This window comes from Varanus komodoensis, unplaced genomic scaffold (assembly GCF_004798865.1).
Source record: "Varanus komodoensis strain SLA01 unplaced genomic scaffold, ASM479886v1 scaffold83, whole genome shotgun sequence".
Taxonomy (NCBI): Eukaryota; Metazoa; Chordata; class Lepidosauria; order Squamata; family Varanidae; genus Varanus; species Varanus komodoensis.
In genome coordinates this window covers 1,588,383-1,610,520 of record NW_025336520.1, presented here as the reverse complement: position 1 = coordinate 1,610,520, position 22,138 = coordinate 1,588,383, and the positions used below count along the sequence as shown (strand labels likewise).

The 22,138-nt window shown below is 54.0% G+C and overlaps 1 protein-coding gene across 11 annotated transcripts in view; it reads left to right on the top strand.

Moving 5' to 3' along the window:
• The window catches only part of NCAM1 (neural cell adhesion molecule 1), a 172,443-nt gene extending 151,024 nt beyond the window's left edge, over positions 1-21,419 (top strand). For 6 of the 11 annotated variants that reach the window (XM_044456273.1, XM_044456272.1, XM_044456271.1 and 3 more), the window contains 6 exons: positions 3,521-3,645; positions 4,194-4,374; positions 15,932-16,139; positions 17,237-17,353; positions 17,812-18,585; positions 20,181-21,419. In XM_044456273.1, coding sequence (XP_044312208.1) covers positions 3,521-3,645; positions 4,194-4,374; positions 15,932-16,139; positions 17,237-17,353; positions 17,812-18,585; positions 20,181-20,280 — 1,505 coding nt within the window. In that variant the 3' untranslated portion in view covers positions 20,281-21,419. Of the gene's footprint in view, positions 1-3,520; positions 3,646-4,193; positions 4,375-9,127; positions 9,366-15,931; positions 16,140-17,236; positions 17,354-17,811; positions 18,586-20,180 lie in introns of those variants that run through there. The other 5 variants (XM_044456276.1, XM_044456278.1, XM_044456274.1 and 2 more) reach the window with 2 other exon arrangements.
• The last annotated feature ends 719 nt before the right edge of the window (positions 21,420-22,138 follow it).

The window sequence follows — 22,138 nt, the reverse complement described above, 5'->3', positions numbered from 1 at the left end:
CTTTTAGAATTTCCTTTTTTTAGAAATCCCCACCCTTCTCAAAATCCTTTCCTCATCTGAGTCATTTGCCACGGGTGCTGGATCCGTGCCCCCCTCCTGTGCATTGGGCATAACTCACAGAAGAGCAGCATGGCGTGTCCGCTCCGTCAGGGTGCCCGGGGCCTGCTTTGCGTGGTTTTCACAGTCCACATCATGTTGAAACTGCGTAAGGGAGACGAGACAATGTGGACTGACTGTGAACGGTCCTCGTGGTTATTAAGCGAGCAGCCCCGCCGTGGGAGTGTCCGGCCAGAAGCCCAAATGCCTGCACCACCAGTAGAATCACCCTTGAACTGAGCAGCTGTCCGGGGGCTTCCAAGCCTTCCAGTTCAGTTGCTCCCAGCACCTTGCGCCCCGAGACCTGTTTGGAAACACCTGTGCTGAAAATAGCACACCTCACAGACTCCCCAGTGGCACAGTACAAATTGCACATGAGGCTGTGAATAATGAAAGGAAGAGCAGGAAATGCATCACGTAATTTTCTTTCCTTTTCAGGGTTGTTCATTTATTTTGACAGCTGCAATTTATTTTCCATTATCCCTGATAACATAGCCTAATGCAAGGGGAAACGTATACATGGCATACTTTGCTAAAAGCACCCTGAGCTTTAATCACAGAAGACCTGCTGCTGCGCTGGCCTGTCAATCATTATTGGAAGGATGTGTGTGTGGGGGGGGGAGAGAGATTCTGTTTTTCAAAACACATGTGCACCCATGGGACGAATTAGGATGCGTGCTAATTAAGTCATGCACTGAGGACCAAAGAACGTTTTCCTCTTTGCCTAGGAAGGGTTTCTTCTGTCTCCACCTGGTCAACATTTTAGTCCATCTCTCCTCACCTACCCACGTCCTGCTAATGTGACTCCAACATCATACACTTATTTTGAATTATTATTTCATATTGTAATGGTGCAGTTGCGTGTCCAGCCAAACAACTACCTCTCCAAGGCAGGTTACAATTGTAAAATCAAGGGTGAGCAGACAACAATTTGCCTGAGCAAACTGTTGTGTTGAACTACAGGTCCCATTGTCTCCAGCCAGCTTGCAGGGCACTTGGTCAGCCCCAGGATGCTGTGGACTAGAACCAAATGTGATCGTGACATCTTTATAAGTGCACTCCATATTTTACATACTGTACTTTATCTTTTCCCATCAATTTTCAGCCAGACTCTTATTTGTCCCCAGTGACTGCTAACTGGAATTTGTAAGGACACCGTGCCTTTGAATGTGGAGATTCTAAACTGATAGCTACTTACGGGACCTTTCCTGGTAAATCTGTCTAATTTTCCCTTAAACCAAACCAAGATCTGTGCTAGGAACGATTGCCGCATCTCGTGTCGGTGGGTTCCATGTGCTTGGGACCAAAGACAGTCTTCTCCCTTATGAGCTTGGCTGGACTTTAAGGCCACCCCTCAGGAGTCCCTTTGTGGGCAAGCAGATGCCTTTAGGCATGCCTTTGCACTATTCTTGTCAGTGGAGTCCTTACACCAGGAGTCCTGCCGAATTTCTTTTCATTCAACTTGGCAAGATTTCCCATCACGGACAAATGCCAAAAGGACAGAATCCAGTTGAACATCCTGCACAAGTCACATCAAACTGAACTTTTGAGTAGACTGTTTTTTAATCCTAGTACAAATGTATCCTCTCACCCCTGGATCCTAACCTGGAGAAATACCCAGTATTCCGCCTGTGATAGCCATTAAAAGAGTCCCACGATTACAGCCATGGGGATCAAAGGCAGATTCCTTGGTTCTGTTAAATGCGTTGGCTGAATTGCTCCACATGTTCTGCAAAGCTGCTCAGTGACCAGAATCCAAAGAAACCCACGCATTCCCTCGCCCCTCATCATTCAGTGGCTTCCAGGGGACAGAATCCATGGCAGGGCACTTGCCCTCAGAGGAAGGGATAACAGAAATCCGTTCCCACAAGAAGTAGGGGAACACAGAGGCCTCTTGGCGGTTATCGATTTCATTTCTTAGCCCGCCCTGCCATTGACCGGCAAGTCGGGGAGAGCAACTCACGGAGCCAGTGGCATGGGAAGCAGCCGGGGTGGGCAGCGTGTATGTAGTTTGCGTGAGCTGCTGCTCGGAGCACGGAACTCATGTGGAAGGAAAGCAAAGGATATTTAAATGCAAGAAAGGGCGTTTAGGCAAAATGGGCCAGTTCAATGCACCCTTCTCTGCCCCACTGGTATTCCCCGGCTGCCACTGGGGTTAAATGTACATATTTTGGCAAATGTTGGGCCCCCTGGGAGTAATGGCTGTAGACCGCTTAGCACACCGTGGAAGATGAGCGGACATGGTTGCCTCTGAGAGCCAGGTCATCTGCTTGCTTTGGGGACAGTGGAGTCAGAGAATCCATCGGCATGGCCGCCTCAGCCGGCGAAGGGTGTTTGGAAAGGATTCAGTAAACCAGCCCTCTGTTAGCGGACAGGCAATGAGAAAGATTCCTAGAAATATTCTCAGGAAAATCACTTCTGAGAAACTGTAGCTTAACGTTAAGTTCCCTTATATGTTCTCTTCTGTTCCTCACACGTGACGAATGCTTTCAGTTTGGGCTTGGCTCCTGGAAGTACACCTGTGCTCAGGTGCATCAAAGAAATGCTCACAGAAAACATACAGGAGTGTGTGCCATACCTAGACAATAAAATCAAGCGCAATTCTTCATTTTGAGGTTGTGTAGATGCAGGAAGACATGCTGAGAGAGTGGGAGCTGGCAGGCACGAAAACACGGCAGGTCTCCTGCTCCAGCATGTAATTTAGAGGCTAAAGTTGTGGTTGTGCCATACAACTCGGCTCCTGTTTTGGTGTTCGCGTGAGGCATTCATGGGCAGGAAACAGTCTGGGGCACTGGTCGAGGGGAGAGCAGCTGTCAGAAGGTAGGACCATAGGCCACGACAGGTAACATCAGGATCGCCTCTGGCACATCACTTTGAAACCTTACAAAAGCTAGAAAGTGGATGTGCGGAGAAGGTCGTGAGGAGAGCAGGAAGCGAGATGGGTTAGATGGTGCGGTTGCCATGCTGAATGTTAAGGTCTTCACCAATATGAAGACTACATCTTTGCCCATCAGGAGAACTAGATGGGGAGGAACTAGATGGACATCTTCTCTGACTGCTTGCAAGAGTTGCAGGTTTGATGCTCCCGCCCAGGGGCACAACAAACCTGGGAGTCAGCTCCACCAGCTTCCAGCTCCATATCGAATCCCCTTCAGGTTCAGTTTATGCGTAGCAAGCAATCGTCCTTTCAGTACTACACCTTACATTTTAAGCCTGGCGAAGCATTGCTCTCAGTGTGAGGGTTGGGGGCTCTCTCATTTGGATTGGAAAGTCCGGCCTGAGGATGCATGTTAGGTGGATGCCGTACTGATGCTACCGCCTTTCGAATGTGGTGAGCGCAAGACTGGGTGGATGCCTTTGTTGATGGTTTATCACAGGGGACGTGTGCCAGAGAGATTCAGTGTGGCTCACCCCATTCTTGCAGGGGAACCCAGCGCACCCAAGCTGGAAGGCCAGGTGGGAGAAGATGGCAACTCCTTTAAAGTGAACCTCATCAAGCAAGACGACGGAGGCTCCCCCATCCGGCATTATCTCATCAAATACAGAGTTGTAAGTCGGACCGTTTGGTTGGCCTCGGTGTTTGAGAATGGCATGATTTTGGTCAGTCTACCAGATAAATTTGAATTGCAGCAAGGATGGTAATTCTGAAGCAAGAACCAGTATTCTTGTGCTTTTCTTTAAGATACCTTGCGCAAGACTTAGCAGACCTTATCTGGAAATAATACTTTAAATTATATTTTCTTGTGTAATAAAATGATACTTAATACCGACTCCCATTAAGATTAGGTTGGTTGAGCAACTGAGTTATCCCCCCTGAAATCGGGGCATAACTTGGCTTATTTCTGAAGGGGCCGGGAGCGGTTTTTGACCTTGTCAGCACAGACAGCACTGGGATCGTTGGACCTGGGGGGGCCCGACAGCAGAAAACCGCTTTCATGCGCGAGGGATTCCCAGGGCCTTTGCACAAAGCCAAGCCACGCAGGAATGGCAAGAAACCATTTCTCTGGCGCTAGTTGGTTTCAGCTCTGCCCTTGGCCTGCAGTGACCCCTTTGCCCTGCCTTTCCCACCCACCCCCCTTCCCACCGTGTTGCTGCAGAAGCATTCCTCCGACTGGAAGCCCGAGATCCGACTCCCTTCGGGCAGCGACCACGTCATGCTCAAGGCTCTGGACTGGAATGCCGAGTACGAGGTCTACGTGATTGCAGAGAACCAGCAAGGGAAATCCAAACCGGCCCATTTTGCTTTCCGGACGTCGTCCCAGCCCACTATCATCCCAGGTACAGGAATAACCAGCTTCTCGCCACAGTTTTCTGCTTGAACTTAATGCAATGGCACAACATCCCTTAATATGCTTGAGTTATTTAAGAAATGAAGACACACCAAACTCCTCAGCAACTCGCTTGCTTACAGTCATCCTCATAACCGGTTACTCATCTAAAGCTTTCTCTCTTGGCCTTGTATGTGACTCGCACAGTAGGTGTGTCCACGGAGTCTGTGATCCCCAGGTATCCAGTCCCTGAAACGATGATCCTGCGTAACTTGATGGGGAGCCTTCCCCCCGGGCATCAAAGGAAGGAGGAAATCCAACTCTTGCGCTTTGCTTTTGCTACTCGTGATTCCCCCTGCAGCACGCGTGTCCTTTCCCCTAGCGTGGCCTGTGCCATGAAGGGGCCCCCCACGCACTGGCTGGCTAGGGATGGACAACCACACGGTGTCCGAGGTTGTTGAGCTTCTCCAAGGCCGCCTTTCAAGCTTGTTATCCCTCATTTGTGTTCATGAATTTGCGCGGGGTTTTTTATCCCCACCCCACCATGGGGGAAAAATACATTTCTATGGGGAAAACTATGTTTCTATGGGGAAAAACATTCCTAATTTTAAAAAATTGCATTTTTTAAAGAGCGTGTTCCTCCCAATTGGGGAAAATGCAATTTTTAAAAAGGATCTTTTCCCAGTTGGAAATGTTTGCTGTTCTCCATCAGCTAAGCCATGAAAATGTGGATCGGGGGATTTGGTGTACTTGGACATGTGTACTTACACACCATTTCGGAAGTATGTATTTGTGTGAGTGTGCATGTTGAAAACATGAACACAATTTGGGACGTTGCAAACATTTCCTAAGAATTACGTTCCTGCTCATGCTCAGCTTCTGGGTGGCCAACAGGATACGTTCGCATGATCTGTGAACAGGAATAAAATTCCCATGCGTTCGCATGATCAGCTGAGGCTAAAATTCATCTGCGCCATTTTCAGCCCAGGTGCCTCATGGCATGGGGCTTCAGCAGATGCGCTGCTCAAGATGTGTGAATCTCTCCATGTCTCCCATGTAAAACTTTGGGCTTTCCTTCCTGAGGGCCATTTTCCAACATAGAAAGACATGCAGCGTTAATATTCAAGAGTTGCATTTCTTGTGATGCGTTGATCAGCTCCCTTTTCGCTGTGTGGAGACATACAAGTGTGAGCAGTCACCAGAGATCTTGGTTAAATAACTCTCGTTATGGGGCCATGTCTAGGATTTGGTAGAAATGCAAAACTGGTGGCAAATGGTGGTCAGTACCGTTAACGAGCCAACATTGCTTGCCTGTGCAGCTTCTCACTGCTCTCACTCTTGGCCGGTAGAGAGATCCGTGGTGTAGCTATGCAGAGCTTCTGCCTGAACGCTTGGCCGTGCCCCCAGCCCCACCCTTCAAGGCACTGCCATTCCCGGAACCATGGCGTGGGCTCAGGGCAGAGAGAAGAGTTGCCGCAGGGCGAGGCAGAACCCCCAGGGACTGGCGCTCACCCGGCCAAGCTTCATAGACGCAGTTCTCTGTCCTCCGTAGCGACAGAAATTCCCAACACAGCCTGCTCCGCCAAGGCAGTGAAGCCAAACACTGTGGCGAGAAGAGCCGGATTCTGCCGGTGCTTATTTTTGGCTGCTTCTGTGCGATCCCGTTTTGTTTGGGGCAGTCGAGGGGACCGGCGACAAGCTAGAAGGAGCAGGAGAGCCGTGGCACACCCTGCCCATTGCAAAGCCTCTGCAGCTGCCCCCCAGTCGCGTCGCCCCCGTTGCCGAGGCAGCAAAAGGAGGAGCCCCCCTCCTGCAGAAGGGGGCTCTTTCGGCCTGTGTAGCCCCCCCCCCACATTGCCCTTTTTATTTTGCAACAGAGGGGAGGGCCTCTCGGCCAGATGAAGGGTGGCACCCTGCTAAAAGCGTCCCAGTGACTTACTGAAACAAATGACTCTCTGTCTTGCCGGGCAGGAAATTCTGGGTTTCCACACAGTCATCTATTTAACAGACTTGGGGGGCGGGGTTCCCCCGTTTTGGCTAGTGCCAAAATGGTTTTAAGTTGGGGGACTCTCCAATCCAACGTAGCTTGCAAAAGAGGGAACCTCTTGAGGGATGGGCTCCCCCTGAAGGCCAGCACTGAGCAGCCGGTTGGACCGGCGGCATTCGTGGCCCTTTTCAACTCCCCTGCTCTGTGCTTCTGTATCTTCTGAACTGGACTTTCCTCCCCTGCTCCTCAACAGTAATTCCTAATTACTGTTGAATGTGAATATTTCAGGGAAAGATGATACGGACAAATACTTGAAGGCAACGGCTTTGACAGGCAAAAGTTTGGCATTCGTGCCTTGGGTTTTAAAGTCAGATCTCAAAGACCACATTTGAAGAAATTCACATGTTGAGCTTGGGAGCTGGAAAATTCTGCCAAAATCTTGAGTGTGCATTACGTTAGTTCAGTTCTGTTTTAAGCCGCGAGGATAAGTAAGTTATTGTGTGCCGCACACTTGGCTAAAAAGAACAGTGAAAGCACAGGGATGAAAAATGGTAAATAGCTGTTAACGTTGGGGACACGAGCGTCGATGGAGAGCGGCGTGGAGTTCCAAGGGGATGCAAAACGCTGCCCCCAAACCTTCCAGGTTTTTTTGCTCAGATGAGATTGGGAAACATGGAGAGGAGTCCAGGATAGACAGTGAAGGGGTGGGGGAAGCCGGAAGCACATGGAGGGAGCCAGGGTCATCCAGGCAGGCTAAAGGTGCAGTCCTTAACTAGGGAACTCTGGGGAAAGAGAGAGGTGGTCCGCATTAACCCCTCATGGGGAAGAGGGCCCAGGAGAAACAAGTGTGGCGGTGTGGAGTCTAGAGGGAGGGAAGGCTGCCCAGGACTGGAGCCAGTGAGGGAGGATGGAAGCAGGGACGGTTGGGCAGCGAAGTCGCAGGTTGTGGGGACGGCAGAGTTCGTAGGACACACACGCTCCGTCGCACAAGCGTGCGATGAAAAAACGCCTGGATAGAAACACGTATTGCTGGAACGCTGCTTTGCGGGCGCTTGTCCACGTATTTGCATTTTGTGTGCATCGTTCCCCAGCTGCACTGGGAAGCTTGCAAAATGGCTGATTCCCGAAAGCAGCCCAGGATCGTCTTGCTGAGAGGCTCGGGAGACAGTCCGTTAAAGCAGAAGCCCTTGGCCGTGCAGGTTACGTGCCAGGGAAGCCGTTGCTGGCGTGGCGGCACCCGCATTTCTGTGCCTACACGCAGGGAGGAAGTGTAGCCCAAGCCCGTCCTGGCGAGACGTTTGGCATTGCCGGATGAGCTCAGTCTGAAGCAACGTCCTCCTCGCTCAGTGGTCCGTTCTGGCCCCCTGACCCACAAAAGGACATTACTGAGTTGGGGGAAGAATGGGGAGGGGGAATGAAATGACTGGGGGCTGGAGCAGCTCTCCTGGGAGGAGCAGCTACAGCAACCGGGACTGGCCAGCTTAGGGAAAAGGCGATAAAAGGGATTAAAATAATGCATGGTGTGGAGAGGAAGACCTCTCTCTCTCTCCTGCCAAGACTCAGACCCAGGGCCATCCCATGAAGCTGATCAATGGGAGGTTCGGGACAGACAAAGGGAAGCATTTCTGTACAGGGCATGTAAGTAAACGCCGGAATTTGCGCCATGGGAAGCGGTGACGTCTGGCAGTCTGGAGGGCTCTAGTGGGGGACTGGGCAGATGGACGAGGGAGCAGGTGGTCAGTGGCCACGATCCCTGCTGGCCAGCCGAGGGGCGTGCCTGCGTTCTCCCGTTGCTGAGGAGGAGGCCTTGCGCCCACCCTGCCTGGGGGGTCCTGTGTACGGAGGGTCCCGCTTGTCCCCGTGTGCACGGAGCGCTGGGCTGGGCGGACTCTTGCTCCGACCCCGCACGGCTCTCCTGCCGGCCAGCCGAGCCACCCACGGGCCCTGACCCCATGTCGCTCCACGCCGCCCGGTATCGGTGCCCCCACGGCGAGCCTTGTCCCCTCCTCTCACGTAGGCGTCACGATGCTGGGAGGGACCTGCCGCCCAGGCATGCTGCTCTCCTGGGGCACCGAAGGGGTCCTCGGGTTTGGGGGGAGCCTCGCGTGGTGCTTCCAGCTTTCCTGTTCGCCTCAGCTGGCCAGTGGCATTCGCTCAGGAGCCGCAACCGAACGGTTGTGCCCAGAGCCAGCCAGGAAGACTCGCAGTCCGAGGCAAAGCTCGGACGGGTTTCTCAGGGGAGGGAATTTGCCCAGCTCTGCCAGAAAATAACGGGGTTCCTTTGCCGCCTCGCACCCCCCCCCCCAGCATACGTGTCGCATTCTTGATCTCTGTGTCATCCACTCGCTAACCTCACCCTCCCCGAATCCCCCCCGCCGCCGCCTCCGCTGGCCTCCACATCGAGCCTTCCGTTTCCATCGCTGCCGCTTGCTGCCGTTGCTGCTCTGTTCTTCTAACCTTTGGGTCATTTTTTAGTTTATACTAAGTTAAAGAAACCTTTTAAATTCTTATTGTTTTTCTATATTTATGACCTATTTTTTCCTTTTATCTATTTTCTCTCTCTCTTTCTCTCTCTCTCTCTTTCTTTTCCCCTTCCGGTCCCTTCCCCTGTTGTTCCTTTCCTGTGTCTGTTGTCATACATGTCACTTTGGACCAATGGAAACATCCGCCTTGCCACATGCACCAAATTTTTTGTTCTTGTAATGGCGATGATTTAATATATACCTCTACGCACACGCACACGTACTCTGCCCCCTTCCCGTTTTGGCGGCTGCAGCAACCCTGGGAAGCCCAGCAGCCCCACTGCCCTTCGCGTCCCTGCTCGTCTCCGCGGCAGCTCTGCTTTTGCTCTGTTAGAAACGTTTGCAAACAACAGCCACATCAAAAAGAAATTTGCTTTTGAAGACCCTGGTTTTTTCGCCGAGGCCTGAAAGCAAGATAGAATTCCTTATTTCAAAGGATTGCATCTATTTTGGGGGGCAGTCAGGAAATAAAGTGCAGAACTCAAGAGATCATTATTTTCTTTGGAGAGATTTGCTATTTTGTAATGAAGAAGGGAAGAAAATATTTGCATTGGGCATTTTTACCGTTTTGTGTGCTCATCCCATGCTCTGATTCCAGCCTTCCCCCATTTTTAGCCACTGGATGTAAATGGCAAGCTTTTTCAATTGTAAGGGGAAAGAGTGGTCTTTCTAATACTGGTTTCTGTTACCATCTTCACACATCGCTATTCGTTCATCCTTGCTGATCGTACAGCAACATCTTTTTTTTTTTAATATAACAAGATGAATAAAATAACGTGACACAACATCCAAAACATAAATTTGCGGATTTGCCATCTTGATGTGACTGGAATTACTCAGGGTAGACTTGGATGACACTTCCTCCCTCTGAACGTCCAGGAACTCTGAGCTTTTCCCATACAGGGATCCCTAGGCAGGCGTTCACCAGAGGCAAAAGGGGCGTTTTCCAGGCAGCTGAATGAGTGCCAGAGTCCCGAAATGGGCCAACACCTCTCCCCCCAGGGTGTCAAGGTTTAATTTGCAGGAGTGGCTTTAACTTGGGGAAGTGAGCATACAAGGGGGACCCCCTCCCACTTGGGGTCTCACGTGGCACAGGACTTGAGCCCCAACTCAGGGCTCTGCGGTATCATAGAATCATGGAACAGTAGGCTTGGAAGGGGCCGTGAAGGCCATCGCCCCCCCACCCCGCTCTTGCAGGATGCACCGTGCCCCAGCCCACTCCTCCTGCTGCACTGGAGACCAGGCCCAAGTCAATGGGCAGTGGGGGGAACCCAGGTGCCTGAACGTGGTCCAAGACTGAGGCAGGCGGCCAGCAGCACCGCGTCCCCGGCATGAGGCCACTCCCAAGAGGCCGGCCTTCTCATGGTGCAGAGGGAGGCCCCCCAGGGGAGACGAGTGCAGCTGCCACGAGAGTCCCTCTCTCAGAGCCCTCGTGGGGGGGGGGGGGTCTGTTTAATGAGCCTGGGGAAACCGTAGCCAGAGCTTTCCCCTTGGCTGAGGCAAAGCAGATCCTCCTGCCCATTGTCGGTGCTGCAGCGAAAGGGAAGCATGGCGGCCCGCTGCAGGACGGCTCCCCGCCTGTGCTCTCCTCTCACCTGCGGGTCCTCTTGTCTCCACACCGACCGCCATTCCCTGCCCGGCGTGTGCACGCACAGCAGCCTCGGTTTTCTCCCAGGGCCACTTTAAAGGCTGGTGACCACTCCGCCAGTGCCAAAGAGCCAACGGGTTGGCACAGAAGCACGCCAGCGGTTCACTCGCGCCCAGTGATGTACGGACTGGTCGCCACAGCCCCTGCCAAGCCATGCAGCCAATGGCTCACCATAAGCCCAGTTGACTCTGAGCAGCGGAGCCATCAGCACGTCCGGCCACGCTGTCAGGGCCTCAGGAGAAGCCCCCCTGAGTGCTCTCTCCGTTCCAGTGCCACCCTGCTCTGCTCTCCTTCCTGCAGCACATACGCCTCAACGTGTCGATCGAAATCCCCCCCCCACTCCACTCTTTCAGTATTGCATGACGAGCTGGAGAAACACCCCTTTCGGACTCCCACCCCCACCTGGGAGCTCCTGGGGTACCACCCTCTCCAGCAGATGAGTGCTCACGGGGGGCCACGTGGCACCGGGTTTAGGCAGCCTTCCCTCCCTGCTGGGACAAGTGCGTGCGAGTGGCCAAGCGTGCCAGGACTTTTCCAACTGTCAGGACAGCCAAGGGCCATCAGCCCATGAGCCTCACACAAGACCCATCCAAATGCTCTCCCTCTGCAAAGCAAAGCTGCATGGGATCTGCTGCCGTCCTGGTTAGACCTTGTCGGCAGCCGTTTGGGACTTGGCTTCCGGCTGCGATGACCGCTGGAGAGAGACCCCCCCTCCGTCCGCAGCCGTCTCTGCAAACGGCTGCCCAGAACCAGCGGGACGATGAACTGGCAGTGCTCAGCTCCAAGTCAGATGCCTCACAGAGGGAGGTTTCTGCCCCTTGAGGTCAATGTGCATCTCTTGTGTGGGTGCAAATAGCAAACGCAGAGTTTGCGGATGAAAGATCTGCAGCCAGTCCATCGCTGAATCCTTGCAAAAGGAAAACACACGGAGTGCTGTCTTCTCTTCATACATTTGCAAAGAGCACTGCCCATTTCACAGCCCAAATATGTTTTTGCCGTGTGCCGTAGGTGTCCGCTCAGGTGTTTTGCTCGTGTAAGTCCAGCTTCTGTATTGAAAGGAGAACCTTTCAGTGTCTGCTTCAAACCAAAAACCTGTTTTCCCTGGAACTCTGGTCCTGAGGAGACGATTGCACATCTGCATGAAATGTAGCACTTGCCATTGAAGTCAGGTAGCTCTGAACACACCTGGGAGCAGCAGTTGAAAGATGCACTTGATTCGGATTTGGTGCTCAGGATCCACCCGTAGATTTCAACCATGGGTCCCTGTTGTGTCCCTTTGTGCTTTTGGTTTTTTAATGGTTAGCTGTTGGGTGGCTTCCAGTTGGGTGGCATCTAGTTTCAGCACTGAAAAGCATGTTCAGAGGAAGCGTTCCCCAATAAAACTTTCAGAAACCGGGTGCCTATGGTTGGAATGGGCCACCTGATGAAAGAAAGTGTTTGGGCAGAGGCATGGCGTGCCTGTGCAACTCGGCCCGGAAGTGCTTCAGCGGCTGCCTCAGTCCCTCTAGCTCAGTGTTGGCCTCGCCAACCGGCTCTGCAGGGTTGGGACTGGAGGGCTTGGGGATGGCTTGACATGGCTTCTGGACGTCTCGTTCTGTTAGTGACACGGTACAGCCATCTTCTGTAGGGAGGTGAGTTTCCTGTGCCAACTGGAATGTGCCAGAGGGGGAAAACATACTTGCCACTGAAGGTCCGTAGAAACATCAGCAAGAGAGGCCAACTTGTAAAATGGTTTTCACAAGAGGGATGTACAGAGGCGGTACTGGGGGGCAAGGGGACCAGATGTGTCACTTACTTTGCTTCTCGTTTGTTACGGTGTTCACACCAGGGGTGGGCCCCTACAGGGCTGCGTGTTGTGGGCCTTTTTTCCTTCCTTGGGATGGTGTCTTAAGGGAAGTGGCACAAATTCCCCCATCCTTCCCAGTTTTGTCAGCAGTTTCCCAGATCCCATGGGCTGCTAGCCTTCCAGCTCTTTGAAAGTCCTACCAAACTTTTGGCGGAGGTGCCACTGCCCCCAGTGGTGGCTGGCTCCAGCAGTGGCTCCTACACCCAGTTTGATCCTGCTCTTGAATGCTTGTCCTCTCCTCCCATGCTTACTCCTTCTGTTCTGTTGTAGTTTCCACCTTCATCTCAGCTACTGTTTTGAACTTGTTATTAATTCAGTAGCAGGCTAGGAGAACCACCGGCTGGCTCTCAAAAGCAATGCCAGATGAAATAAACTCCACTCTAGTAGGTACCTTCTTGGCCATCCTCAAGCACAGTACTGTTGGCTGGCTGGTCAGCTTCTCCCATTTAAAAGGACAGGAAAAGAAGCTGCAGCACAAGGTGGTCTGGGAAGGATCAAAAGGGCAGTGATAACAGAACAGCCCCTCTGTAGCTCTGAATTACATGCTTGCCATCCTTGGCCGCCGTGCAGAAAAGCTTGTTTGCCGAATCATAGAATATAAGGTTGGAAGGGGCCAGAAGGCCATCCGGTCCAGCCCCTTGCTAGTGCAGACACGGAGTTGCACTGTCTCACTCAGATGACTGTCCGGATGCTTTTGAATGTCTCCAGCAAGGGAAAACGCACCGCTTCCCCAGCCAAGGGGCTGCATTGTCCAGTCAGGCCCATGCAGGCTTTGGTGTCCAGCATAGATCAGTCAGGTGCTTCTGGAAGGCCTATTCACAGAGCTAGAAGGTGATGTCCCTTCCCAGCGTCTGGCCCTGTGTGGCACAGTGCTTCCAAACACTGAGGTCCTCTTTCATTTCCACGGTCAGTAGCCTCTGATATTTTCGTCACGGGGCCAACTTTCAGAAAGAGACGCGTCTGGCATTCTCTCCCCACCGTGCAAAAACAGAGCTGCCAAACAAATCTCGGCTTACGACTCGCACTTATGGTGAGGAGGGCAGCTTGGTATCGAACTGGCCTGTGCCGCAGGCGTGCAAAATCACTCCTTTTGGATTTTCATGATGGAAATTTAGGAGGAGGAGGAGGAGGAGGAGGAAAGATTTGACGTGTCTGCTCAACTGGCAGGAGAGAGAAGGCCGTTAACAGCTGAAGAACCCATGCGTGAATTTTGAATACATTATGCGCATGGCACGCCTTCCTCACCCAGCGAGAACGGAGGGTGATGAATTCGTTCAATTATGTATCTTGGCAGAAAGCTGATCTGGCTGGCGGAGACGTTCTGCAAGCATTTAATGGACTTCTGACGCAAACGTCAGAGTTTGCCAGCCTAAGCTAAGAAGAGAAGCAACATTATTTGCCCTACGCTGGCTTCCCTGGAACTCTGGTTTTTCTGGGCAGTGGAGGCAGAAAATGTCGGTTAATATGAGACGTATCCGTGAAGCATCATGAGGCTGGACTGTCTCACGGGGTGGCGAGGGGGGGAGGAAGGCCGGAGGAGCATCAGTGTGTTTGTACAAATTGTTGTAGCACAGTGGCTTTTTGCAGAATGCCTTCCCAACAAGCAGCAGCGACTGTAAAACTTTGCACAAAAGAGAACCATGATGAACTCACACCTGCAGGCCCGTCGGATTGGGCTGTTTGCGGTGTTTTAGCAACACAACATGTATTTTATCTGTTCATCAGATGGTTGACCTAAAACTTTCTCTAAAATGCAGTATGAGCAATGCAAATACCGTATAAAGCACACAACAAAATTAAGCCATAAAATGAAACAGAAATTGGTGTTGAGATGTTTTAAAAGAAAAAACTTAAAGCAGAAAGACCAGGGGGAAAACCCCAGGAAACCATCAGATTAATAGAAAAGAGGAAATCTTTGCCTAGTGCGAAGAAGACAAAGTAGGTGCCTGGTGGGCCCATCTGGGGAAGTCATTCCGCGGTCCTGGCACTCGCACGAAGAACGCCTTTCCCGTAGCACCTCCTGGTTCTCCGTGGATCTAGGACAAGGGCGTTGAGGGTGGCCTCAGTGTTTACCTGGGGATGTGTGGGAAGGGGCTCTCGTTCCCACAGCAAGACCCTGAGAAGTTTGGGGCTCTGACCACCAGCAATTCGAATGGGGCCAACCAAAGAGGGCATGAGAGAGAGGTTAGAGAGAGATCCAAATGAGCTGAAAACTACCCCAAACTGCAGGTTCTCAGTCCCAGAATTAGCAATAGAAACCTATTTAACACCAAGCCGTGTGCATGTGTGTGCATTTGTGAGAGTAGGGGTCTTTGGTGAGAACCCAGAAAAATACCCAGGGCACGCGCCCTGTCCCTGGTCTACCTTCAGGATGACTAAGCCTGGATCTAGGCCGACAGGGTAAGTGACTGCGGTGACACAGTGCCGGGGGTGTGACTGCCAGTCAGCTGCTGACCGCTCTCCCCGGCCCAGCCCTGCCTTCGACCTCCGGGCAAGCGCCTAAGGGCCCAATCATGCTGGGTCTCCGGGTGGGCCTGCCATTGCCCTCCTGGTGGCTTTTCCTTGCTTTTCGATTTCAAAACACCTGACCAGGCGGATGGGGGGTGGAATCAAGCAAAAGTAAATGCAAAACAGTACGAAATTGAAAATTTGAAGCCGCAAGCCCTGATGGGGCCTTCTTTGAAAGTAAGGATCGTGCTTGAAAAGCAAGTTGGAATTGAAAAAGCGAAAGCGTTTCCAACTGCCGCCTAAAAATGGCAAGAGGAGCTGGATGGACCTTGGTGGGGAGGGGCTTGGTCACACGGGCTCAGAGCAGAAATCGGGGGCTTTGCAGGCACGTGTGTGTCCTCATCAATCCCGGAAACGATGCCTCGTTTTCACAGTTTGGGGATTCTCCGCACCTGGAGCAGAATATTTCTAGAAAATTCTGTCTGTGCGTGACATGCCAGAGAGGGCTTGAAAAACCTTGGACTGGGGGCCAGCTTCTAGCTCAGCACCCGCGATTCCCATGAGATGCATGATAGGAGCTGCTTCCCAGCTGCCAGCATTTGAAGGTCTGCAACAAGCTGCCCTTGGGGACAGCTCAGAGCTGCAGCCAGGCCGCCGCTTCAGGGAGGGTGTGGCAGACCTTGGTCCAGGAGCCGAGCAGGCTCCGCTTCGGTATTTCGGACTATAGTTCCCATCAGCCCCAGCAACAAGGGCCAGGCGGCAGCGATGAGGACTGCAGTCCCAAACCTCTGCGGGGCCCCCGTTGAGTGGAGGCTGTTCCGTGCCATGCGCAAGCACAACGGAGTGGCACGTGGGTTGGCGGCACGGAGGATGCTTTCCTTCCAAGTGGGCGGGCGGAGAATCGGCCCTGTGTGTCGCGTCCTCCCTTGCACACACACAGGTGAAGTCTGTGCAGGGAACCCCCAAGTCCTTGCCTGTTCTGCCTTCTGGGGAGGACGTGCCTCCAGAGGGCAGGACCCGCCCAAGCCCGGGGGGGGCAGGCCAGTGGCGTGAGTGCGCGCGAGGCGGCCCTGCTAACCACGGCGTCTCTCTCCCTCCCGCCCTCGGTCTGCGAAGCCAGCACAAGCCCTGCCGCGGGCCTGGGCACGGCCGCCATCGTGGGCATCCTCGTCGTGGTCTTCGTGCTCCTGCTGGTGGCCGTGGATGTCACCTGCTACTTCCTGAACAAGTGCGGGCTTCTCATGTGCATTGCCGTCAACCTGTGTGGCAAGTCGGGCCCGGGGGCAAAAGGCAAGGACATGGAAGAGGGCAAGGCGGCTTTCTCGTGAGTAGCAGTCTGCCTGCGCTTCCTTGTACGGTGGGGGGGGGGGCGGATTTGCTTCAGGGGAGGCAGCCCGGCTCCCCATCCCGGCGTCGGCTGGGCCACATGGCTGCTGGTGGGTCATGCTCTCTTTGGGCAGCAGCTGTGCTTGGGCAGGCCGGCCGGTCGGCCAGCACCTGGAGGAGCAGCAGCCCCTGCCCAACTGCGTCCCCGTCCTCCTTCCCTCCCCCCGTCCCCCCAGCGCCACGGCACAGGCTCTTCCCCAGCCTGGCTTCCGGAACCTGGACCTCCGGGAGGGCGGTCTGCTCCTGCAGGAAGCCGTGTGAGGACCACTCCTCTGCAGACCCTCCCAAGCGGCCCTGAGCGGTGGAGACTGCCCGATGGCACGCCGGCGCGGCCATCTCACCAGCCCGCGGCGGCTCCCCCGTCCGTTTGGAGGCATGCTTCCCGAGAGCTTTTCACTGGGGCAGCAGGGTATTGAGCACTGAGCCTCGCCTCCCGGCGCTGTCCACATGGCCCGTCCACACTCGCCTCTGGCCCTGGGCAGCTGCGAACGCCTCCTGGGCAGGATGTGGCTGCCGCAAGAGGGACCGAGTGCTTGGCCGCCCCTTGCGCGGGCCTCTTCGGTGCGCTGCCATGGGGAAGGGGAGTCCTTGCCCTGCCCGGCACAGAAGCCAAGCCGGCTGTTGGCGAAGGCGCAGCCGCAGCATCTCCCCCAGCAGCCACTAGCCCGTCGGCCTTCCTGGACGGCCAAGCGGTCGAGCTCTCCTGCAAGGCCTGCGTAGAAGCCGGGGAGCTGGCCGTGGGGTGGCGGGGCGGGGGGGCACCTGCTGTGGCCTGTGCTGGTGGCGACGCGACGGGGCTCCGTGCACTGCTGGGCCTGCCCCCCTTGGTTCCCTCGGCCGGACAAGCCTCCAGCTTGGCCTCCGGCGGGGCTGGCCTTTTCCGCCCGGACGAAGCCTGCTCGCCCGCCTTCAGCTCACACGTGGGGCGGGCAAAGGAGGGCTGCCCCCGTTGCGGGCAACGCTCGGGGGAGGAGGAGCCCTGCAGGCCAGCGCCTCTGCCTTGACAGCCAGAGTCTTCTCGCCTCCCGCTTGCAGGAAGGACGAATCCAAGGAGCCCATAGTGGAAGTGCGGACAGAGGAAGAGCGGACACCGAACCACGACGGAGGCAAGCACGCCGAGCCCAATGAGACCACGCCGCTGACGGAGCCAGAGTATGTTGGGGGCGATGGGGCGGGCTGGGGCACCGCAGTGCTGCCCGAACGGCACGGGCCACACCGAAGGACCCCTGGTGCTTGTTTCCGGAGCAGAATCAGCAGCATCGCGGCTGGAAGGGCCCCCACAGCCGCAGCACTTTACATTGCCGGGCGGCGAGCCGAGGAGGGGCTTCCTGGCGCTCCCGAGACCCCCCTCCTCCCTGGCGGCCTCCCCCACAGCTGACACGGAGAGGCCGGTCCTCCTTCTCGCCTTTGCGCTGTCCCTCTTCGCGCCCCCTCTCTCCCTGCGTCAAATAACCGCATGCCGTGTCCGCCTCTGCACTGACTCGTCCAGCTTCATGTGCTCTCTCTCTCTCTCTCTCTCTCTCTCTCTCTCTCTCTCTCTCTCTCTCCCTCTCTCTTCCCCCCTTTCCCACTCCCTGCTCTGCCCCCCTTTCGCTCCCCCCACCTCACAGGCATCCTGCCGACACCACGGCGGCCACCGAGGACGTGATGCCCTCCATCACCACCGTCACCACTAACTCTGACACTGTCACTGAAACCTTTGCCACTGCCCAGAGCAGCCCCACAAGCGAGACCACGACCCTTACCTCCAGCCTCGCCCTCCCCCCCACGCCCGTGCCCGACGCCAACTCGGTGGCCCCCGGCCAGGGCGTGCCCCCCAAGCCGGCGGCCACCGCCCCGCCCCCACCCACCTCCCCTCCCAGAGTGGCCCCCTTGGTGGACCTCAGCGACACGCCCGCCCCCGCCCCCGGCAGCCTGCCGTCTGGGGTCCTGGCCCCCCAAGGCACGGTGCTGAGCCCCAGCTCCTCCGCAAAGGCCCCCGAGGGGCCCAAGGGGCCCGCCCCCACCCCCACGAGCAAGTCCCCTCCCCCGGCACCCCCGAGCTCTGCCGGTGCGCCGGCCCCCGCGGAGGCCAAGCCGGGCCCCCCCAGCGCCAAAAGCCCGGAGAAGGAGGCCACGCAGCCGAGCGCGGCGAAGAGCTCGACAGAGGCGGCCAAGAGTGCGGCGAGCCAGAAGGCGGAGGCGGGCGCGGGGGCGTCCACCGCAAACCCTGCTCAGAACGAGGACTTTAAAATGGACGAAGGGACCTTCAGGACCCCAGACATTGACCTGGCCAAGGATGTTTTTGCCGCACTGGGCACGGCGGCCCCTGCCACCACGCCCGGAGGCCAAGCTGCGCCTTCTGCTCCGGAGAGCTCCGCGTCATCGGCACCCGTGGAGACAGAGTAGGCGTCCCACCTCACCCCCCCCCCCCGTTGCTGTGCCCTGCTCCTTTCCGGTGGGGTTTTGCTCCCCTGCTGTGTGTGTGTCCCAGATTAACCAGGCTGTTCCTCTAACCATGCTGTCTAACCATGCCGCCTTAACCGTGGGCTTGGAAGCCAATTCTCTGTCATGCTGGGCGACTTGGGAGAGAGGCCTACAGATCTTCTCGCAATCCTTCCTTCCCCTCCAAGTCTTCCCAGCAGTTTTGTCCAATTCCAGTTTAGGGAACTACAGTAGACGTGACATGAGACGACCATGCGTAGCTGCCAGGAAGCCAGAATTTGCCACGTGCTGACTTTGAAATCAGCTGAATTTGCAGACAGATGATATATACTACCTGGGGTTGTGCATGTGCCCAGATCTGAGAGCAGGCTCTTTTGCAAGAGCAGGTTGGCCAATTAGTTTCATTGCGTGAGTAGAAAGAAGATGGGTTTTCCTCCGGGTGGACGATTCCATCCAGTTGCTCAATGGCAAAAAGTGTGTCGTTGCAGCTCTTCCCCTGAGCTAGGTAGCCAGCTAAGATGAAATTCAGCAGGGGTAGAGGAAAAGGACGCTGCAGGGGTGGGCCTCGGTTTTCATAGAGGAGAGGTCCTAGGGGAGCTGCCCACATAATGTAATCCCAGGACTAGTTCTTGTGTGGACACAAAGGGATGAGAGAACTGAGGAACTGAGGCAGAAGTCGCAATTGCCCCTTCCAAGCCATCAGAGGGGCAAATCCTGTGCATGTTTAGACAGGGAAAATGGTGAGGGGACTGGGGCTTTTTGCCCACCTGAACACGCATAGGATTCCTCCCTGAGAAATTTAACACATGTCTTCCAATGGGGCTAAAAAAGAGACTGGAGGACCAGATTGTTCTGAAGAATTTCAGAGAAGCAAAAGTGCCAGAAGAGTCCAGTAGGAAGGCTGGAATTTAGGACAAGAATGGGAACTTGAATCCGTGGCGGCCTTGCCACGGCCGTTTTAATTCTGTTACCAGGGATTATACCGAGAATGTTTCAATTGAGATTTCTATAATTATGTATTCATTTTATTTTAGTGTTGCTTAGTGTTTACATTTGCAAAATGGTTGAGAGTATGTGCTTTGCTGGCACACAAATAGAAGCAAGGTAAGAGGCTTGAGTCTTCCAGGGATCAGAGTGGTGACTTTTCCCAGAGCAGCGATTGCCCTTCTAGCTCTTGCTGGCTGCTTTTTTCTCAAGCTGCTTCTCAAGTTGTATCTGAAGATGCAATGGAGGAGAAGTAGCATTTTCCACCTTAGGATGCCCCCAGGATCTGCAGTCGTCGCCATCTTGATAGGTGTTCATTTTGCCCTGCGGGCCGTGGGAATCAGCATGGCGGCCGCCTCCGTTAAGAAGGAAATGAGGCCCCCTTAGGCACCAGTCAATCCTGCTCTTGAACCCCCTTTGGGGCCTGTTCTGTTTTAAGTGCTCTCTTGCACTGACGGTGCTTTTTTTGGGGGGGTGGGGAGGGAGTGCTTCTGCTTTTCCATCCACCACATTTTGTTGAAACAGTTTCTCGCCTTTCCGTGACCTGTCTTTTGGTGACTTCTTCCCACAGGAAAACCCCCGTAGAGGAAAAGTCTGCGGTTCAAGCCACGGAAGTCAAGACGGTGCCCAACGAAGCTACGCAAACAAATGAAAACGAGAGCAAAGCATGATGGGCAACGGAGCCAAAACAAAACAAAATCTAAAAATTGACAGAACAACTTCACCCGAGCATTTAAAACACAGCACACATCTCATCCCTCTTGTGTCTTTGCCTCTTTTTTAAGAAAACAAACAAAAGATGTATACAGCAGGAGAATCTGTCGGGTTGGGGGTGGCTTTTGCTTTGGTAGGGAATACTTGTGTGCACTTGCGCTTCAGAAAAAAGGGAACACTTTTCCTTCTTTCCTTTGAGGATAGGCCCGTAGCCCCCTTAGGATGCCAGAATCCTCACAAAATTCCCATGCAGGGTTCAAACCAAGCAGGCACCCACTGCAGCGTGGTTAAGAGATCCAGAGGAGAATTAGGTGCCGCAGCTCCGTCGGCTCGTGCTGACCGGTGCAGCTGGTCATGAATCGTCTGTTTTTAAGCTGGATAAAACCCTGTCCTGAAGCGCGTCACCTCCCGCTGTCGCTTCTGTTCTTCTGTTCTCTCTGAACTGCCCTGTCCTCCAAGGGTGTCTGCCCTTCCTTGCTGACTTCCGTGCTCCTTCCAGCCTCCTCGGGTGCCAGTGCCCTTCAGCATCTCCCATGCATGCTCCCCCCGACCGAGCCGGAAGCGCACGGTGGGCTTGGATGTGTTTGTCCCGGGGAGCTTGCATGGGAGGCGCGTCCTGCAGCGGTGACCCTTTAGGGCCCTGCTCTTGATCCCGGTGTTTCGTCTTCAGGAAGAAAGCCGTCGGGCAGCTTTGAGAGTATATATTTCAAACTGCAGTATTCCTTTTGGTTTGTTTCTTTGTTTTCATTTTTAATTTGTTGTTTTGTTTCGCCAGCATTTTTTTCTTCCAGTGTTTACAGTCAAAAAATGTTTTTAAAAAAACTTTTGTTGTGTTTAAATGTCTATGTAAAATAGCTGCCTTTTTGAAAAGAGAGAGAGCGAGAGAGCGCGCGCGAGAGAGAGAAAGAGAGAGAGAGAGAAAGTACCAGGCTATAGAGATAGTAGGTTGGCCAGCATGTTTGCTTTGCAAAGGGAGACATTTTAAAATATGGATGTTTACAGTAGGTGTTTCCCCTTTATCTTTTTAATTATTATTATTATTGCTGTTATTATTGTTTTTATTTCTTACTGGAATAAGAAAAATCTAGCAGACTTTTAACGTTGTCCTCCTTTTTATCCAGATGGGCCACTTCATGACCAATTGTCCTGATTCAGAGCAGCATCCAGATACCCTGAACTTTAAACACATGAGGGAGGAGGCAAAGTCTGGAGAAGCAGTGACGCAGTCCCTGCGAGGGCATGATCCAGCTGAAGGGGAAGCATTCGATTTAAATGGAAGAAATGTGAGCATTTTGGTGCTGCGTTCCTCCACCAAAATCCATGGAACTTAACTTTCCTGGATCATGCCCAAACAGTTAATTTCCCCTTCTTTCCCTCAAGACTGCTCCCCTGGGGACTCTGAACACGTTGCCTTTAGTTGACTTCTTCTGCCCTCTCATATTATAAATGCTCATGTGCTCATGCACACTGAAGGAAAGACGCACCCACAACCTGAACACACAGGCGTGTCTCTTGGGAGGTTTAGGTGAGAGCGGCTTTGGACAGGAATTCCTCTTGCTTTCCGCGAAAATGTCTTGCCAAATCGAATATATTGGGGAATGCAATGCTGAGGCTCAGCTTAGTGGCCAGGATGCAGCTGAATCTGGTCGAGGGATTTGGAGAAGGGGTGGGTGGGAACGAGAAGCGATCCTGTGACTGCTCTAACCTGAGGCGAGGTCACTGCTTTCCGCATCCTGTCACAACCGACCTTTCATGGGGTTTCCTCATCGAGCTGCTCTCTTCCCAGTGCACCGCTTTCGCCTCCTCAACCCATCT